This window comes from Lygodium microphyllum, chromosome 7 (assembly GCF_053477565.2).
Source record: "Lygodium microphyllum isolate KBCC chromosome 7, Lygodium_microphyllum_v1.1.10, whole genome shotgun sequence".
Classification (NCBI taxonomy): domain Eukaryota; kingdom Viridiplantae; phylum Streptophyta; class Polypodiopsida; order Schizaeales; family Lygodiaceae; genus Lygodium; species Lygodium microphyllum.
The window spans coordinates 25,842,697-25,864,053 of record NC_141141.1 but is presented as its reverse complement, the minus strand read 5'-3'; the positions used below and the strand labels follow the sequence as shown (position 1 = coordinate 25,864,053).

At 39.9% G+C, this 21,357-nt stretch overlaps 1 protein-coding gene across 6 annotated transcripts; it reads left to right on the top strand.

Annotated features, from left to right (window-relative positions):
• The first annotated feature begins 5,603 nt into the window (after positions 1 to 5,603).
• Positions 5,604 to 16,006, top strand: LOC148033282 (pollen-specific LRR extensin-like protein). 6 transcript variants are annotated; one of them, XM_087681182.1, is made up of 6 exons: positions 5,652 to 5,768; positions 5,845 to 6,086; positions 6,332 to 6,446; positions 14,368 to 14,498; positions 14,710 to 15,095; positions 15,195 to 16,006. In XM_087681182.1, the coding sequence occupies exons 2-6, from the start codon at positions 6,046 to 6,048 to the stop codon at positions 15,503 to 15,505; spliced, it is 984 nt and encodes a 327-aa protein (XP_087537308.1). In that variant the 5' UTR covers positions 5,652 to 5,768; positions 5,845 to 6,045; the 3' UTR covers positions 15,506 to 16,006. The 6 variants fall into 6 exon arrangements, with proteins under 6 accessions (XP_087537304.1, XP_087537308.1, XP_087537306.1 ...); XM_087681180.1 differs by having other exon boundaries at positions 15,192 to 16,006; XM_087681176.1 differs by having other exon boundaries at positions 5,653 to 5,768; positions 14,710 to 16,006.
• Positions 16,007 to 21,357: the final 5,351 nt, after the last annotated feature.

Here is a 21,357-nt window from a genome sequence, read left to right as displayed (position 1 = left end):
ACTTATTCTTTATTCTTTTAGTGACCGTTTGAATAAAGGAAGGCTCGGCCACACATTGTGGTTGTTGGAGTTCCCACTTTGAGTTTCACTCTCTCTCTTGCTCTTGCTCTCCATTCGCCATAGCTCTCACCGCCAAGTTTCTTCCTCCTGGGTTCCACTTCCCTTTCAAATTGCATAGTGAACCACAGCTAAGAAGTTCAAAAAGAGTCAAGAAACCAGTTGATAGGCTAACATAATTTGGGTATTCAACTAGACATTATGCATATATAACTAAAGTGATGGGATAAAGAGAGCCTGCAAAGTTTAGTGAGGCAGTTGGAGATAAAATTGATGTGTTGCTATGGATGAAGAATACGCAGCAGTGGTTGAAAATGACACATGGGAGTTGGTCAATCTACTTGAGGGCAAAGCATCTATTGGCTATAAATGGGTCTACAAAGTGAAGCGCAAGGGGAATGGTTCATTGGAAATGTATAAAGCCCGACTGGTTGCAAAGGGATATGCACAACAATATGGCTCGAACTAAGAGGAGACTTTTAGCCTAGTTGCAAAGATGGCGACCATGAGAATAGTTATTGCATTAGCAACTTCTAAGGGATGGAAGCTCTGGCAAATGGATGTGAAGAATACTTTTCTAAACAATGACTTGATTGAGGAGGTATATATAGAATAGCGTGAGGGATATGTATACTCTCACTACCTAAAATATGTATGTAGGCTAAAAAAGGCCATGTATGGCTGAAATAGGCATTGAGAGTGTGGAATGCTTACATTAGTACGTATCTACAATAGCTTACTTTTCAAACGGGTCATGCTAGCCATAGTTTATTTACAAAGAAGACAATGAATGGCTATGTTTGCTTGGTGATTTATGTGGACGATCTAATCATTACTAAAGATGATGATCGTGGGATTGTTGAAATTAAAGCAATGTTATATGCTAAATTTAAGGTGAAGGATCTTGGAGAGCTAAAATATTTCCTTGGGATTGAGGTTGTGTCTATACCTCATGGTATGTGGCTACTACAAAAATAATATGCTCATGATATGTTACTAAAATATGAGATGATGGAATGTAAGCCTATGGAAACACCATTGGATTAGAATATCAAACTAGTAATTGATGTTGAAAGTGAAATAGAGAATGCCACTATGTATAGACAAATAGTAGGCAACTTGATCTATCTCACTATCACTCGTCCTAATCTACATTATGTAATGGGGTTGATCAACCAGTTCATGTAGAAGCCTCGTAAGCCACATTTAGATATTGTCAAGAGAATCATGTAGTATGTGAAGGGAACTATGGATCATGGACTATTCTATGAGCATGGGAAATTGCTTGACTTGATAGGGTATATAGATGTTGATTGGGTCGGTTGTGCCTATGAGAGAAGGTCAACTAGTGGTTATGCTTTTAGCTTGGGCAACAATATGATCAGCTGGAGCAGTAAGAAGCAATTGATTATTGCTTTGTCTTGCACAGAGGTAGAATGCAGGGGTGCAACATTAGCAACATGTGAAGCAAATTGGCTTATGAAAGTGCTACATGATTTGGTTATCCAATTGGGCAACAAGGTCACATTGCATTGTGACAAATTGAGTAGTGTGATGTTGGCTAGCAACCCTGTCTATCATGCTAGATCTAAACACATAGAAATTCATTATCATTTCATCAAGGAGATGGTACTTGCTAGATAGATTGATCTACTTCATGTGAAGATAGAAGATCAGGTAGTAGACATCTTTACCGAATCACTTGGCGGTTGTCCACTTTAGGGGGCTACTTGGAGTACAACAATTAGCTTGAGCTTAAGGGGGAGTGTTGAGATTCAAGCTCATCTATGTCAATCATAACTTAATTAGACTAGACATGTGTGTGCCTGAAATAAGTTGAATAGGTTAACCCTAGTTAGTCAACCATAGTCAGTTGTGCTAGACCTATCTTTTACATTATGGTTGTAGACTAAGTGTGTGATACATGAATGAATAATGGGAACATGAGAGTACACTGCTCTTTGTTGTAGCTCCATGTCTTTGTTTATCTTTCTCCTCCTCTCTTTTGACAAAGTCCTTGCATGTATCTAGATCTACCCAAACTTTTCATTTAGTTATTAGAACTTAATAATGGATATTCAAACTATTTTGGAGACCAATTCTGAACCTAGAAAATCATGTTCGCATTGTGATTAAATCTTCCATAATAAGCATACATCTCAAATGCTTGTACATATGTCTTTCTCTTGCTTTTCCTTCACTGGACATGTAGCCACATAATTGCATTGGTGCCCTACATGTCGATCTGTACGAGAGAGCATGAATGACATGTGCCATGTGGTACACACTTCTCCCAACAACCTTATTAAAGCAAAGAGTAAACATTACCTCTCCCTTTCAATACCCATGCATTTGCAAATTAAATTGTGTGATATTGACTTTGACAAGATTCAATGGCAACAACCTCTTTGTGGATCTCTCTCAATCCCTCTCGGTGTCTCATTGACCATAGGGTTGCTACATCTTCAAAGTTCATTGTTTGATGAATGGGCAAGCTCTCTCTCTCTCTCTCTCTCTCTCTCTCTCTCTCTCTCTCTCTCTCTCTCTCTCCATCCATCCATCCATGGTAGTTGAGAAGGCAAGCACAACCCTCGCTCTCACTAACTCATTGACTCACTCTCGTTCTCTCAAGGGCCTATGTGTTTGAATGTTTGATTTACATTAGGCATACATGCCAATGTTGTATGTCTGCTTTTTCCAAATGGGGAAGATGGATGGCATACAAAGACTCCGTATTGTAACATCGCTAAGGATGTACCACTAGATGAATTGGTGACCAAGGTTTGTATCAAAGAAATGCAATTCTATGCATATTACCTTTAGGCATGCAATGATTCAAATGTTTGTTTGTCGAGAGAATATATGTTTTTTCAACAATTTATAGTGGATACATACTATAGTATTGAGCATTGGAGGCTTGCATGGTGTCATTAGAATCAACTAACATTTTGTACAGAGCTGTATCAAGATTTGGTAGACATGATGCTTGGTGTTGACAATGTCAATATCAATATTCATATCATGGGAGCAAAATTTGGTAAGTGAATCGTATAGCTTTCCTCTTTCACACATGGTTTGAGGTTCATGCATCAACTATATCAAGACACTATGGGAATTGTATGTACAAAAGATAGGCCTAATCTTGTGAGAACTTTTACATGCAATCCCAATTGGCTAGAGATTTGACAAGCTCTTGTGTGAGGGCAATTTATTGCTCGAATTTTTCATGCAAAGCATGTGAATTTGAGGGACAAAGTTATTAAGAAAAAGCTTTTTGGAAGGGTTGCTAGATATGTTAGCATTATAAACTTTCAAAAGAGAGGCTTACCTCACTATAATATTTTGTTAATTCTAGAAGAGCCATTTAAATCTTCAATGTTAGAGCATTGTGATAGAATAGTTTGTGATGAGTTGCCAAACTTTTCTTCTTTGCATTGCATGAAACAATGGTTAGATGCAACATACATGGACCATATGAACCATTTGATTCATGTAGCCCATGTATGAGTGATGGAAAGTGTACAAGGGGATATCTAAAGAAGTTCATTCATGAAACTTGTGTTAATAATACTAGTCCTTGTTTATAAAAGATGTGATGATGGCAAAACTATGAATGTTAAGAGTAGTGTAACTAACAATCGTTGGATTGTGCCCTACAATCTATACCTTTCAAATAAATACAATGCACACATCAATGCTGAGATACGTTCCACTGTTTGTAGTTGTAAAATATATTTAGGCTTGCATTTGTGAGACCAAAAAGAAACAATATAGAGATATTGGTAGAAAGGTTTGATGAGATTGATAGATATATTAATGCTTGCAATGTCTTTGCATCTAAGGCTTGCTTACATATTTTTGATTACCATTTGCATAATGAAAAGCTCGATGTTCAGTGGTTGCAAGCCAATTTGCTAGGAGAGAACACTATGGTTTTTGAAGAGGGCAATGATGTATGAGATTTGATTGCAAATCATAATGCTTGAAAAATCAAACTTATGAAGTGGTTTTTGTGTGATTAGGAACACAGAGGCATAGACATTGTTATACCAAGATTTTCCTACTCAATGGGCATGGAATGCAAGCAAAAGTACTCAAGCGAAGTCCTTAGGGTGGGCTTAAGATCTTTTTGTATAACAATGATTGTCGTGTAGGCTTCACTTTGAATATTGTATACAAAGTAGTCTTACAAAGAGTGTAATCAAATCCTGTTTCTTACAAAGTGTATCATGTTTAGTTGTTCCACACATTGTTGTTTCTTTTGCATTCATTTGATCTTTCTTTGATTTTTTTTCCCATTTAATTTTGTAGGGAAATGAAGACCCTAGTGTTTGGTTACTATTGTGCATCTCCAAACCCAAACGAGATTGCATGAGAAATTTCTACATTTGGCACAAGATCCCAAAATGTGTAGCTCTCTTATACACGTAATTGAGAGCCTCTAGTGTCTCCCATTTATTCACATATTTGAAGGCCTTTCTATTGTAATTATTTACAAGTGATACATGTACTGTTACTATGTGGCATCCACTATTCTCGAGCATGTAGTGTACTTGTTTCACTCAAGGAGGATTCCTCCTTAGTGACGATGATGGGAGCGTCATGACTTGTGCTACTTGGCTGTACCATAATAGCTGAATATGGATATCCACCTAGGTATTTATTTACCGTCATTGTAATTAATTTCATTCTTCGATGCTTTGATATTCCCAAAAAATGTTATTTAGCTAATGTTGTGTTGAGTTCTTGTAGCCCGTAGCATATTTTGTGGAGGATGTAAAGTGCAATAATGATACATTAGTTTAGGGTTCATCACCTATGCATGTGGAAATACGAACGCTTCTTATCATTAATACCAATGTTTGCAAAAGAAAGCTATTCGGAAACTAAATGATACTTTGGTTGTTTGCTCTATGTTGCCTTTATGTGCAGACAATCTAAATTTAGATTGCATTGTTTTCAATGCTCTACAGCAAATATGCATTGTATTATTGTGGAAAAATACTAAATGAGGGTGTTGTGTTGTTAGTATATTGCAATAAGTAAGTTTAGGGTTTGCAGTATAGTCCATACCCTCGCTTTACATGTGCCATTGAGACTTGTGCTTGCACGAGGTTTTTTAATGAAGCGTATGCTCGTGCTATTAGTAAGAGTAAAACATTTACAGCACCGTAAAGGCGATGCAACAAGCACGAGTTGTCAGCGCGCAATGCATGAGTGATAACAACAAGAGTGGCCACAGAGTAGGAGTGATGTTATTAATGTAGAATAAATCTTCCTACATTATTATTATTATTATAATTATAATTATATATTATATATATTATTTTATTATTATTATTATTATTATTATCTACATTATGGAAATGAAAGATTGACTCGATGCGCTGGCAAGACAAAAAGCATGCAGGAACTATTATTAGCTGATAAAATCATCAATCATGCAATGGGGGGATGTTAACAGACAGAGCTCACGCATGTGAGCTACCTTGGGAAGCCGCTCTAACAATTAAAAATAGAAAGGGAACCTTCCACTTTGAATTTTTGAAATTTTATGAAAATTGGAAAAATATATAAGCCCCCTTCTGCTCAAACCGGAAGTCCACCAACTCTCCTCTTCATCATTCCTCGAATCTGCGTCCGGAAGCCCCTTTGCAACAGGACCTCGTATTCACGTAGATGAGCAAGGACTCGCCTTCCATGTCTTCAAGGTGAGTTCCTTTCTGTCATCACATCACCGCTCTTGCTCTTGCTCCCGGTTATGTAAGGAGCCTTTTGTTGCGTTAGGTAAGTGTTACTTTGTTCATATGAGAGATTTATGGCGTTTCAGAGGGCTTCCTTTAGGGTTTCCGGCCCTGGCAGGACTTTCTGTTAGGGATGCCCCTTTTACATTTCTATGGCGTTTGAGAGGGTTTCTTTGGTGTTCGACCAGAAGCAGGGTTTTTTTTCCTGCCAGGATTTTCCCTGCCAGGATATTCCCTGCCGAGGATGTTCCCTCTGCATGTCCGTACGCTAAAATGTGTCTCCAGGTATTTAACACAAGCATGCTGACATGCGGGATTCAAGAAATATGTCTGTCTACATGTGTGGAAAACGCTTATTTCAGTACTTCAGTCGGGGTGCTAAATATGGAGTTCTCAGGTTGACTGTGTTTCAATCGTAATCGGTAAAGTAATGCGAAATGATTTCCACTATCAAGAAGGTGATGCGTGCATCTATGCATGTGGCCTTGCTGTATTCATCTTTCTGACATTGGCTTCTACTGTGTTTGCAGAAATTACAGAGTGAATCGCGATGCAAGCTCACTGCAATCTGGTAGCAAAAGAACCCGTCCAGAGGATGAAGTTTATCTGGACAATTATCACGTGCAAAAAAGATACCTTAGTGAGGTATATGTGATGTAGTATGCTTCATGAATCTTATTGCATCAGCTAGCTCAGGTCTGTAAGGGCAAATACTGTAAGCATCTTGTGAGTACTCCTTTTGTGACTACTGTTTTCTGGGCAGACAACCTCTTTTTGCTCATTCTGTAGTCAATTTTGTATATGATTGTTTCCAGTCTTGTACCATTGCCTGGGTCCACATGAATTGGTTTTGGGCCCCTTTGCATGGCCTAGCAAGGCACTGGCTAGGGCTGGATGAAGCTGTTTGGCATCTTGCTAATGTTGTAGATATTGTTTATACGCATAGATTAAACTCCCTGTTGCCTTACAAATCCCACCAACCAGTTTTCCTGAACTCAAACAAGCGTGGTGCGATGTGAAGGATACGCAGGTTTGTCTATCATATGTGCTGTTACCATTGTTTACACAAAAAGTATCTTGCAGTTTCGTTGCAGAACTAGCAAAAAATGAGACAGAGAATCCTAGCCCTTCCTCTTTTTCATTTGTTGGGAGTAACATTTTTGGTCCTAGCTTTCCCTCTGGTACCTCCTCTTCCACCTACAGCTAGTTGAACTTGTACCAATGCAAATAACGTGCAAAAGGATTTCCAGATAATGTGCATTGAAGCCTTGAGATTCAGTTTGGAATCTAGTGAAGAAACCTCTGTTTTACATTTGCATTAGAAGCAATTTGTACCAGCTAGGGTGGTGAATGGGACTCTGATAATATATTCTTTGTTGAGTTGGTGGTTGCTGGCAGACTTCAGGAGTGGATAAGAATCTTATTTTGTGTATATAGAGGAAGGGAGGGCACAAGACTCCATGTGGAGTAGGTTGAGGGTGGATATACCGTTGAGGAGCCTTTTCCTGCACATGCATCATGAGGATGGTAGAAGGGTCATGTCTGCCTTGTTATTTACACAAAGTATGTATGATTTTTAGGTTTTTACTGTCCTCGAGCTCACCAAGGGCCGGTTTCATGGTTCAGTTGTGGGATTACTATCCTTGGAGGTGATCTTGTGGTTGTCTAGTGATGAGAGTATACTTGCGTGATTGTTGTAGTCACAGGTGTATATCAACAAAAATGTCTCACAGTAGTGAGCATTTTGATGAATGGGACTCCGCAGGGAGAAGGCAGTCCATGCATTGTTTAGAGACATTTAGTGCTCAAAATGTGCTTGGAAAGCAAGTGGCAAGTGTAATATAAGCTGATGTTGCATGGTTAGTGGCAACTCTACAAGTGGACAACAGTCAGGAACTAGATGCTAGTGCTATGAGCACAATATGCTAGTGTTATGAGCTCTTTTGAATAGCCATCTCAGAACTTTTGTGCAAGCATTTCTTCTGCTGAAAGACACAAAAATTTTCTCTGTTGCTCACTCTTCTCCTCAATACATCTGAACTCAGCCCTACAGGCATAATTTCAGTAAGATTAGGGTTAAGACTCTGTCATTTGGTAGCGCTGTCCTTTGTCATCCAGTGCATTCTCCATCATTAGCTTGACTAGCTGCCCTCACAAACGCTATGGGTTGCATGTAAGGAACTGATTAGTCCTCCTTGTATTCAACATTCTATTTGAATCGGTGAAGTTCTTTCCTTCTTTTATGACTTGATGCTAGTTTGTCTCCCCTTCTCCCTCCATGTTTGTGATTGTCTTTCGTTGGGCACTCTTATATGGTATCATCCCCAAAAGAGAGGGCTAGGAGGTTCTATGAAGGGGAGATCTTACTCTACTTGTTGTGTTGTGTAGATTTGTTATGAAGAATGCAGATTTTTTGCATTGTTCGGACATTCTTCGACTTGTCTGGAGCATTTACACCATGTGTAGTAGCTTCAAAATGCAACAGTTAGTTGTGTGTTTTGTAGATTCTTTGTTAGAAGATGGATTTTTGGTTTCATGGGTTTGATGATTTTGACGAGGAAACCATCCAATGTTTTAAAGACCGATGTTCCCATTTGTCATAATGTTGTGAAGTTTGTCTCAATTGTGAAGATCAAGTCAAAGGAGATTAAAAATTGGAGCTATGATAGTCCAAATAGCATCACTTTGATAGATCTAGAAGAACGGAGCAGCCTTGTTTACATGTGCTTCTTTATATGTGTCTAATAGGGCTTCTACTGAAGGAGCTTGCATGCCCATTTTGGCATTGTTAGTGCATGTGCTTATTTTACCTACGTTGCTCGAGAAGGATTGACTTGATTGCATGTGCCTATTTTACCTACATTGCTTGAGAAGGATTGACTTTATGGCACGAATTACTTCCTTACTCCCTTTGGTTTTGCAAAGTGGAGTGTATATTGGATACCTTTGATTTGTGGGTCTTCTGTGAGTACACTAATACCTTGTCTCATGGAGGATCCTTGTAATTGGTTCTACTATTGACCATGTGGCTCTTTGGGATCGGCTCAACTCTTGAGCTTGATCTTTTCTCTTTATGAGCTTGTGGGATTTAACTGTTGTTCATGTTTGTAGAATGTGGACCACAATGGAGGTGGTGACAAAGTTGTTTTGTCTTTACTAGATTAAGACCTTTGTCCATAAAATTACCTTAGAGAAGAAGCTCCAAATGTTATCCGTTGACTCTCCTTCCATGAAGGACCACATCAACAAGATGGAGGAGGTATGGGATGAGCTTCATCCCTTGGTAGAAGGATCCGAAGATATAGCAATGATTCTTATCACTCATCTCCAATCTTTGGAGTATGATGTCTTTTACACTAGTTTACTTGCCTCTAGAGTTCGGGACACTATTCTTTTGCAAAAACTTGCATTGCTTTTTTTGAAACGGGAAGAGCATTCGAGAAGAGTGGAGTGAGTGGATTTAGATTCATGGAATCATTTATGGTATGTGAGGTTGGACTAGGAGCCAATTTTGGTCTTTGTCGAAAATCAATCTATCATGAACTTGGATGCCATTCTCCTAACTCTAGGATTTCAAGATTGGCTAGACTTTGGTTGATGTGTTAGGGAATGCCCTTTGTAGATCCTATGTACTTGGATCATAGAAACAGGGAACGTTCGTTCCGGCACTTGGGAACGGATTAACACATCCCAGGAGGTCTGAGCCCAACAAACGTTGACAGAACATTCCAGCCCGTTCTCGCCCGTTCCGGGCCATTCTTTGTTTGGAACAATCGTTCTAGCAGCGGGACATTTAAAAAAAAAAAAAACGTTGATCTTGTCCTGTCCCGCCTCGTGCTGGCTGGCCCGATTCTCGCCTCTCATGATTACTGTCGTGGCTCACCTGTTGTGAGTCTTGCCCTGCCTTGCGCTAGCTGGCCCAACTCTTGCCTCTTGCCTCTCTCACTTGCCTGACTCGCCTCTCGCCTCGCGCCCCTCTCTTGATTGCTTGGCCCAATTGCCTAGCTGCCCGATTGCCAGGCCCGCCTTTCGACTCCCGCCTCTCCTGCCTGCCTATAATTTCACGAATTATGGTTGATTTGATATATATCTCTAGATTCTAAGACTTAAGTGTTGTTCCCCTCGTTCGAAAGGGTCCCATTCTTGTTTCCATTCCCCACTCCTGGTAACTATGACTTGGATACTTGTATAGATGAGGTTCAATTTTTCCACCTTGCCACCCTCTCACACTTCCACTCCCTTTTTGGCATTGGAGAGTCGGGAGGATGATTGCATCAATAGCACTAGAAAGCAGGAGGAGGGGCAACTTACCCTTTTTTTTCCTTCTTGGTAGAAGATGATCTCTTTGGGCTTGCCTTGGCCTTGTCTAGAGGATTTGCTTCGGAGTTAAGAGTTAGAGGAGGAGGATGGACGATGAGTCGGATCCTGATTCTTCTCCTCCTTTTCCAATGATGCTGCTAGCTCTATGCAATCCTTATGTAGGTGTCCCTTCTTACTCTAGTGATAGTGTCAAGCCTTCGTCTTGTTCTTCTCTTTGAAGTTGCAAATGCCGCATCATGGTCATCAATGTTGAGATGAAAGTCTCCCATGTAGCCTCAAGGATGCGTTATGCTCAAGCAACATAGAGGATATATAATTGAAGCTCCCCACTGTCGATGTTTAGGATCGTAAAGCATTGGTGACTCCATTAAAGTCTAGAGGGAGCTTATAGAGTAGTCTCTCCACTAGATGCGCCTTGGGGATAGTATCTCTAAGGGTGAACTCAATCTATTGAAGCTAACCATAGAGGGCTACAACTCGCGTGGTCGATGGAGCCTTGTATGGCATCTGTAATTTCTCCCATATTTCTGAAGCTATTTTGCAGAAGGTAATTGTTAGAAAGACCTCTTTCAATATACACTTGAGGAGAGTGGAATCCGCATGAGCATTATTTGTAACTTTTTCCATTTCTGAAGCTATCCTATAGAAGGTAAATACTGAAAGGACCTCTTTAAATATACACTTGAGGAGAGCAAAATACACACATGCATCGTTTGCATCCCATGTAAGCACAACTTCCTTATAGTTGTCACGGTCTTGATCATATGGAAGAGGAGGTGGAGTTCGAGGCTGCACAATAGTGCTAGTGCTTCTACACAAACCATGCTTTCATAATAGCAGTCCAAGCTAGCTAATTAGGACCATGAAGTTTGTGATCCTTTGAGCAATAGGGAGGTGCTTTTTGGAGAGGATCAGATGAGAAGAAAAAACAAAAAAGAGAGGTGGAGAGAGAGAGTACAACCAAAATACAACTTCCTCATAGTTATAGTCTTGATCATCTTGAAAAGGAGGTAGAGTTTGGGGCTGCACAATAGCTCCTAAAACCACATACGATAGGTGCTTTTGCACAAACCGTGCTTTCATAACATCAGCCAAGTTGGGCATTCAGGATCATGAAGTCTATTATTCGTTGAGTTGTAGGGAGGTGCCATTTGGAGAGGATCAAATGAGAAGATAAACAAAGAAGAGAGGTAGAGAGAGAGAGATAGTATAGTCAAAATACAATAGAGATTGCAGTGTCGGGGGTTCACACATAGTGTAGGCAAAGATGACCACAAAAACAATTGTTGATATAGGAAAAATCTGATCTTGAATTTTGATTTTATTCGGTAGGCATTGTAAAAGAAGATGGTCGAGGGAACTTTAGATTTTTCCCTTGTCATTGTTTTATGCCCTAGTTGTAATTGGGGCCAGCAACATTGGTAGCCTCACCCCAAGGCTGTCTCTAGGAGGACATTCACATCGTTTGAGTTGGTTCACACCTACTTGCGTGGTCTTATGTGCATGGCCCCCCTCGGGAATGCCGAATATCTAATGTTGGTGATGGCTGATTTTTTCATGTACGTATGGCCCTACTTTTTGGAATACAAATTTGTGGTGTACTCCAACTTTTACGATTGGAGGGCATTTGCTGAAAAGCAAGCTTCTTTCTAAGTAGAGATGTATGAGCCGACCATGGTAGCAAATTTTGTTTCACAATGTTTGACAGGTTTTGTAGGGAGTATGAGATTTGGATCGAGAACACCTGTCCAAATGCACCATCTAAGAATGGCATGGTGGAGCACACGAATGGGACCATGTTAGAGATGACCCGTTCAATGAGCGTCGATGACTTTCTCGTACCCTTTAGGGAGTAGTGATTTCTATTGCGATTCATATCTATAACAAGTCTATGACAATAGCCTACCAGGCTTTCTTTGGCAAGAAGCCTTTGGTCTCACACTTGCATATTGTTGGATGTGATGCATATATCCACGTGGACAAAGATGAGTCACCAAGGGGAAGCTTTTCCCCTCCTATGAGGGGGAATCATCTTTGCCTATTGAGAGGGAGTTTCTTACCTAGACAAGTGCTTTGTAGGTTTTGGAGGCCTTGTGGTCTCCTTCACAATAGTATCAGCTTGTAGTCACTCCCTAATGGTTTAGATAGCTCATGTAGGATTCATTGAGGAGGCTTTGGCACAAGATGTTTGATGCCGTGCTATATAGGAGGTCAAGCTCATTGAGTGTAATGAGACTTGGGAGTTGGTTTAGTATCTAGACAACTAGAAAGTGATAAACGTGAAGACTTGGTTGATAGCGCCTTTCACAAACACAAAGCTAGGCTTGTTGCCAAGGGATTTGCACAGGGTGTAGGATTGGATTATTTAGAGACCTTTTTGCTTTGATTGCTCATGTGTCTACTATTCAGGCAATGTTGGCTATTGTATCCCATCATCACATTGGCATATTTACTAGATAGACGTGAAGTTCGCCTCCTTGAATGGCCTCTTTGAGGAGGAGATATATGTAGATTAGCCTCTAGGTTTCTATGCGCCTAGAAAGGAGGACCATGTCTATCATTTGTAGAAGGTACTCTGTGGCTTGAAGTAAGCTTCGAGGGCTTCGTACTGGCGTGTCAATTGGTTCCTCCTTTAGAGTGGCTTTCAATGATTAGACCACGACCCAACCTTTACTATTGGTGTGACTCACAGGAAGTGGATGGGATGTGAGAAATACCTCGACGAGAGTTTTGACATGACCAATTTGGGCATCCTTCATTTCTTCCTTGGTCTTGAGATCTACCAGATGGCATAGGGCATCTTTGTTTCATAGCATAGATACATCTTTGAGCTTCTTTTACAGTTTGGCAACATGGATCAGTGTAAGTCCATATCTTGCCCCATGGACCTAGATTCCAAACTTTATATTATAGGAGATCCACTTCTAGATGTCACTAGATATAGGTGTCTTTGTTGGCTTATTGATCTGGTTCATTTGTATGAGGCCAAGCATATCCTATATTGTAGCACTTTAGCCTGCTTTTATGAAGACTTCTTTGTAAACTCATTGGAGAGCTGCTTTGCAGGTCTTGCACTATCTACAGGGGACTAGATCCTACAAGATCATGTATGGAGAAAGAGCCCATCTAGCAAGATGGAGTGACTGAAACTGGATGGGAGACGTTGACTCTTTCTTGATGCTCCACTACAAGTTTTGCCTTTGAGGGACGCATGCCACATGCATCAGATTGGAGTGGCAACTTAAAATCTTGAAGTTGGGATGGTCCAAGTCCATGATGGGAGCCTTGGGCGGTGAACGGTGCTTGCTTCTGGTCTACTGGAATCCAGTCATGATGTGGTTCTGCCAGGGCATTAGTGACAGGCATCGAGATTTTACTATTTTCACTTTCTGTAATCAGGGAATCGTGAAATGTATAAATATTTTACCTGAAATTTTAGTTGCACAACATTTAGACCATAATAGGCCTTTACCACACTCTTTAAGACACTATACTCTATGCTTTTCCTCCCTTTGAACATCCCCTGCCTTCGCTCTTTACACTGTTTTCTCCTTCCCCCCTTCCTCTCCTGCTCGTCCAGCATCAGTGATGTGATGTTTCAGCTTCCCTCTTCTCAAAAATAGCCGCTTTCATTTTTGTTTTTATGAGGGAGTTGCCTTCAACTATGCGCACAAGAGAACTCAAGCTCTACTCCATGTACTGATATGCTAGGTTGTGCACCAATGAGCACCCTAAACCAACACTAATAGCCTCTCAGGAGTTCGAAGCCTTATCAACTTGTAGGAAAAGAAGATTTGCAAAGTGCATCTTGAGATAGCATAGACTGAAGCATATGCACCTCCATGAACTGAGATGCACTAGGATAAAGCAAGGCTTACCTCGTAGCTCTTTTTTAGCAAGTTGATTTGGCAAGTGCTAGACTGAATCTTTTATCTTATTTTTAGTCCTGTCTTAATTTTACTCACTCATTGTGGTGAGGGTTGGTTACAAGCAGTTTGTCCCTGCTACTGTTGTTTATGATGTCCAGGAAGGATGACTCTGTATGTAGCTCCTCATGTTAAGGCATCTGTGTCCAATGAAAACTATGGGGAAGCTATGTCAAGTTCTTACTGTTTATTGGATGTATTTCACTCTCCTTTCCGTGTTTTGACTTACACGAGTCTTTTTGGTAGATTATGGCATCCACTGAAATTTTGATGTTGGGGACTCTATCCCCTGAAGATATCTCATCAGTCTTTTTTGGCAGGTCATGGCATCCAGTCTAAATTGTTTGAAAGTTGGAGACTCGTTACCTCAAAACTTTGATACTGTGGACTCTCCAGCTCTCACTGAAACGGCATGCCTTTCAAAATCTTTATCCTCTTATCCAAGCAACGGGTATGTAATTTGGTAGGTTTTGGGTTGATTGAATTCTGCTCTTGAAATTGGCCTTCTAGAACATACCAGTTTCTGGTTGCAGAATCCTCCTTTTGCTTATGGTAGCATGACTTGTCTGTTCTGGATTCTTAACTGTGCTTCACATTATATCTAAAAATGCAAGCCAGCAAGTTGGGCTTTTTGAGTTGAGAATGGCATTCTGTTGATACAGGGAGGAGCTGTCAACATTGGATTCCTACATGTCGGATGATAGTGATGAAAGCACTTGCTATAGAGTTAGTCGTTACTTTGATGTACCGCAACCTCCATCATCATCTCTTTCTGAGCAAGTGAAGCTGGCTTCCCCTCTCAAGTCTAACAAGAATGTTGGGCAGCCTGTGCTTCCGAGTTGCAGTGGATTGCCAAGCTCATCTAGCTTATTATCCACACCATCTTTACCTGTGGTTTGTTCACAGCCAAGGCAACGAGTTCCTGACACAGAAAGTCGCTTTCCGCCATCACCAAGTGACCCTTGCTATTCTGCAGACCTCCGACGAGCTGCACTTCTGCGTTCGTTGCAGATGCGAGCGCAATCACCAGTCACAGCATTGGATTCAGGTACAGTTGATGATTGCTTGGATCCTTCCAATCAGAGTCTAGTTGATTCTGAGGGTCAATGTTGTCCAAGCTCCCCTGATGCTGCTGATTCTTCAGCAGAGCAAACTGTATGTATGCAAGACATGCTGGGCTCTCCTGTTCATGGTACATGTTCAAGCCAGGTTGGAAGGAGCTCAGGCCGTGCACGAAGTCTTCTTTTGGATGAGTGTGCAAGTGTCTCCCTAGCAGCATGCAATGATACTGTGTCATCTGCTGTTGAGGTAAGCTCTTCAAGTACCATCAGGCCTTCGGATGATACAATGCAAAGCGAAGGTGCTACCACAGATTGCAACGTTCTCAACATCTTTATAGAGGAGGTTTCTGAGAGCACTGATGAGCTTGAGATTGTGAACAAGCATAAACCATCATGAGCTACATTTGCATAAACCATCATGAGCTACATTTGCAGGGCAGTTTATTCTTTGCATTACTGCTGCTTATTTTGTTTTCAACTAAAGGAGCAGGGGATGGTTTTACTATAGCAAATTTTTTCATTTCAAGCACTACACAAGTACTTCCAAGTTTTTACTATAGTACTCAGTAAACATAACGACAGCAAAGAGGTGAAAGCTTCATCCTAAACGGACTCTAGTCATACTAGGCCGACTTTTGATGTATGAAAGACCAACATCTGTGTTGGTGTTTCATTAGAATTGTAAATATCAAACCATTGGTTGTTTCATGCAGGATTGTCTGCTTACATAGTAGTATTTGATGTTCTACATGAATGTGATCAGCCCCAAGGGGGCCAAAAATGTTACCCTAAACATCTTGTAAGTTGGATGAAGCTTTAGCTTGAAGCATGGAATTTTAGCTTTGGAACCTTTTTTTCTTTTGAAGATATAGAATGAAATACATATTTTATTGTTGCTTGTTGATCTTTAGGTAATTTCTTTGATTTGGTGAGGATGAGGAATAATTTGAAATAACATAATACTCATTATTAAAGAGCATGCAAGATAGTAGGACACTAGTAATTGATGGAAGCTCTCAATGGCACCCCTAGTTTTCCATGTGGTCCTTGACATAGACTTGGATGTACATGTCTTTTGAATTGTATTGAGGTCTAAAATTTCTCACAATGGCACTGAAAGGGAGGTTAGTTCATCTCCCTAAGAGATCATCACTCTCTTAGGCTCTTAAGATTGATTAGATATATATGAGAGTTTGATTGTTGCATCTTTGATTGTGAGGATCTTCAATTCTATGAATTCTAGGTATAAGATATGTAGATATAGTAGCTCAAAGGTCGGGATACAGTCTCCGTTATGATGTGATCCAATGTTGCTTTGGTAATGTGTCGAGGGTTTGTGTGCCTCACAATGATAGTTATGATTTGACTATGGTATAAGCTCCTCACCCTTGGACCAAGGGGCTGAGGCTGTCGTGCTTGGCGAAGTGCAACGACCTTGTGTAGTGTGATCCTACAGAGTAGGTGTTTGGTGAAGACTTTGTGTTGGTTAAGATGGTAGTGCTTGTAGAATTTGTGCGATGGGAGAAATGTGCCATTGCTCTTTGTTGGAGTCTTTTTGGATCATCTCGTAGTATTGTGTGGTGCCTTTGGAGGAGTTGCAAGAGAAAAAACTTTTGACATCTTTAGTCCTCATGCCTCCATGACATGGCAGAAAGGTCCAAAGCCCTCACGAAAGAGGGGTACTTTTTCCATGTCATAGTACACTATATTGGTATGTGTAATGTTGCTTTGTTTGGAGCTCTTAGCTAGAGAGTTGAGTTGGAATATATGTCCATTTATCTCTCTTCGTCCTTGGTTGAAGTGCGTAGTAGTCCAAACATACTATTTTGCGTGGGGGGCGGACGACAGCTCCATCCTTAGAGGTGTAGGAAGTGTCTTAAGATAAACTTCCATCTTTGGTCTTGGAAGGAGAGGTGGTTGGATCAAAGTCCTTGTCTCAACTCTTAGAATGTTGGCTCTAATTGATTTGATTTAGTTGAATTGGTTGAATGTGTAGGATAGTCTAGGCTATAGTCAAAGGGTGGGAGTTTGTTAATAAATTGTGGTTGGACAATAAATCCATCCTTAGAGAGTGTACCAACAAATTGTGGTTAGACGATAAATCCATCCTTAGAGAGGTTGAAAAAAGTGGCCTTGGTAAAGGTTCCATATTTGGTCTTAGAGCGAGAGGTGGTTGGATCCAAGTCTTGGTCTCAACTCTTAGAACATTGGCCCTAATTGATTGAATTTAGTTCAATCAGGTTGGGGGGAGTGTAGGATAGTTGAGGCTAAAGTCGAAAGGCAGTCCATTTAAGCTCATCCAAGGTGCTATCTATGAGTATCGATATCCCCTCACCTATGGCTGCTAGCTATTTAGAGGAGGCCAACACTAGTTTGTGATATTTTTGGTCTAGGAGCTACCATAGTAGAATTCACTAGGCTTTAAAAAGTGCCTCCATAACAATAGTGGTATTGCTAGCTCTGGTCTAATGATAAGGGTTGGGGTGGAGGGTTTACTTGTCATCATGCGTGATATGATCATCGTTAATGGCCTCTACATGATCTTAGCTATCATGGTGGTCTCTCTTTGGGCACTATGATGAGTGGGCTTAGTTGTCTATGGTATCGGTTGGAATCCTAAACCTCAATCCCATGTAGAAGAGTAGGTGTGGCTAGTCTCAAACAACCATAGTTTGGTGTGAGGTTCTTGAAAATGCGTAGGCACATTAACTCTCAAGGGCCCCTAGAGGTACATAGCCTTGTACGAATTGGGCATCAATTGCCCTCCTCGGTCAAAATCTTGGGGCATAGAAAGTGGCTCCCAAGTACACTGTCTCATATGCTCCATTGCATCCCCTCTGAATGTGAGTTATTCTATAGGTTGGGTCACCCAAGCTATCAAACACCATGACCTTGATATTTCCAAGATTCATTATGAGAGCTCTATGAGTGTAGAAGGCACGTAATGCATCTAGGCGGCACTACAAGCTCTAGTGAATCTAGAATGAGCACAATATCATTGGTATATATTAGTACCAATAGGTAAAGGCAAGCATCCTTGTATATGCCAATAGGTAAAAGCGAGCATCCTTGTTTTTCTCCTAAGGTGCTCTTAGATAGCGTTTGTTTTTGAAATGTGGTGTTTCTTCTGTAGATATTTAGGTTTGGAAAACTCTAAATGATTTCAATCAAGTTATATTTTTAACTTTCCCTTATTTCAAACGAAGATAAATAGATAGATTCGATATGAAACAACATGTTATGTACATGGATATTGCAACTCCAAAATAATGCAAAGTTAAACACGTAGTGGTTCACAAATTTCAATAATCATCAAACCTGTACAGAACTCAGCCACTAACCACTAAACCATTAATATGTTAGATCAATAAAGTGTGAAATTCCTTTGAAAACCGGCATTTAGTCAAACTTCATTGTAATGAGCTCCTAGCATTGAAGGAGTATCCCAACTGTGTGCAACTAACTACCTAACCATGTGAAGAGACTAACTAAACTAAAGTGCGCTAAGACCTAAAATGTAAAGGTATCAACAAACCAAAAGTTAAAAAAAAAAAGATTATTTGTTTTGTATGTTTTTTCTCAAATATGTAGAATAAAGTAAAAACCTCAAAAGACTCTTAAGAAAACAAAATGGCTAAACTAAAATCTTCAAACTCTCAAAGATCTACTACTGCAAACAATAACCCTAATCCAACATTATCTAATTCAAGCCTATTAACTAAACCATCAGATATAGAATGCTCATGAATAGCTGTCATAGACCGGCTATCAGGTGCATTGCTAAAAACCTCCATCACATCATGGAGCGAAGCCACAGCTGCATCGTCATAATAGGGCATAGGTGCCATTGGTAAACATCCTAAAGAGTAGCCCTCGGTCGCATCCATATACCAATAGATATAATCCCAACAAGGACAACTAATATTTACTTGATCATTGGGATATGATGGAGTAAAACGGTAAACAACAGCTTGATATTGGGAAAATTCCTGTTGCTCTCTATCCACCCTAGACTAAGAAACACCACGCTTAAGTGAGAATACACTATCATAATTGTGGCGGTGATAAGTGTAACCTATAGCATCTTGCATTACAGTGGTTCCATAACATCGAAAATAAGTATGACACTGCCAACACAGAAGCTGTGCATGCACATAAAGATGCTATTGACACTGTCTACAACCAAAAGGTGGATGGTATTGCAAACAAAAAATATCACAAAAGAAGAACTACAACATGCCTCTCCTCTTGGTGCATATAAGAACCATGCATTTGAAAATGCGGAATACTATGAGGCCTAACATGAATAGGATCAGAACTATTAGCATTAAGAAGAGGGTAAAGCGCATCCATCCATAGAAAAGCCATACATGCATCCCATAAAAACCCCCCAAAAAGAAAAAATAAAATCCAAATATAGATTAGTTAAGGGTCATTCTAACCACTTACTTAACTATACCTAACTAAACTAAGTCACAAAATGTTTTAAGATGGAGGCCGTTATCTCTAAATATCTCATTTTCAGCATTAATATCTTGTACATAAAGAGAACCATCATTATAAACTTTAACAATCTTAAAAGGTCCTAACCAACAAATTTTGAGCTTCCTAGGAAATTTGTAGTGTAGACCATCATATAATAAAACTAAATCGTATTCTTTAAACTCTCGTATTTTAATGTTCTGATCATGCCACATTTTACGACGTTTCTGCATTGCTTCTAAGCTTTGTAAAGCTAACAGTCTTTCCTCATCTAACCTCATCAATTGTAAAATCCTTTGCTTCAACGATTCAGCCTCACCTAATCGTAACGAGAGGGGGATTCGTAGAGTAGGAAACTCTTGCTCAATTGGAAAAATAGCATTAGTTCCATAAACTAAATTGAAGGGTGTATTTTGCACTGTCACCTTATAAGTGGTTCTATAGGCCCATAATGCTTCATAGAGACGTTCATCCCAATCATGCCTATGAGAAGCAACTGTTTTAGTTAAAATCCCGCAAATAATGCGATTGGTTACTTCATCCTAACTATTAGCTCGGGGATAATAAGGTGTTGATTTACGATGCTTAATTTGATATAGTTCTGTTAGCTCGCTAATAAGACCATTCAAGAAATGGGACCCTTTATCACTTACTAATTCCAGTGGGCAACCAAAACGGGTAATGATATTCTCATATATAAACTTAGCTACCTCAATGGATTTATTTGTCTTAAGCGCTTTTGCTTCTACCCACTTTGTAATATAATCAGTACAAACCAAGATATAATGATTAGATCTATATCTAGTAGGTGGATCAATTGGGCCCACAAAATCAATTCCCCACTTCTCAAAAGGCACTAATGCCAATATAAGTGTCAAAGGTGTAGCAAAACTCTCGGAAGGATGACCCAGACATCACATTTTCAACAGTAATAATAAGCATCTTTAAATAGAGTAGGCCACCAATAACCAGCTAATAGAACTTTCCTTGTAGTTAATTCATCAACAAAATGGCTACCACACACTCATTATGCAATGCCTTAAGAACCATAGGGACTTCATCTTCCCTTACACATCGTTGATAGATACCCTCGTGTGGAAAGAATTTATAAAGGTAACCCCCTAATAATCCACAGGAGCATGCTTGCATTAAAATTTGTCACTTTCATAGTTCATCAACACTAGGTGGATAACGAGCTGTGCTAAGAAAATTTGCAATATCAGCATACCATGGAACTTGCATCTCCATAGTAAAAGGTGATGCATTTGGTAAATCATCCTCCACACCTTCTTTCTTACCAGATGTTAATAATCGTGAAAGATGATCTGCTAGAACATGAGCTCTACCAAGACGAGTAACTATTTGAAAATCAAATTCTTGAAGTAACAACATCCAATGAATCACATGTCTCGAAAGTTCTGCTTTATTAAGCAAATACTTTAACGCTTCATGGTCCACATAAATGGTAAATTTATTCCCTAATAAATAATGGCAAAAATTTTCCACCTCAAATACCATTGATAAGCATTCTTTCTCAGTGGTAATATAATTTCTTTCTGCATCACTTAAATTACAGCCTACATAATAAATTGGATGATCCACCTTATTGTCATCTGCTTGGCATAAAACTGCTCCTACAACATACATAGATGCATCGGTATGAATATGGAATTCTTTCGTCCAATCCGGGGTGCCAATACTAGTCCTTCAATTAACTTTTGCATAAGAAATGCAAATACTTTCTGGTAGATATCATCCCAATTGAAA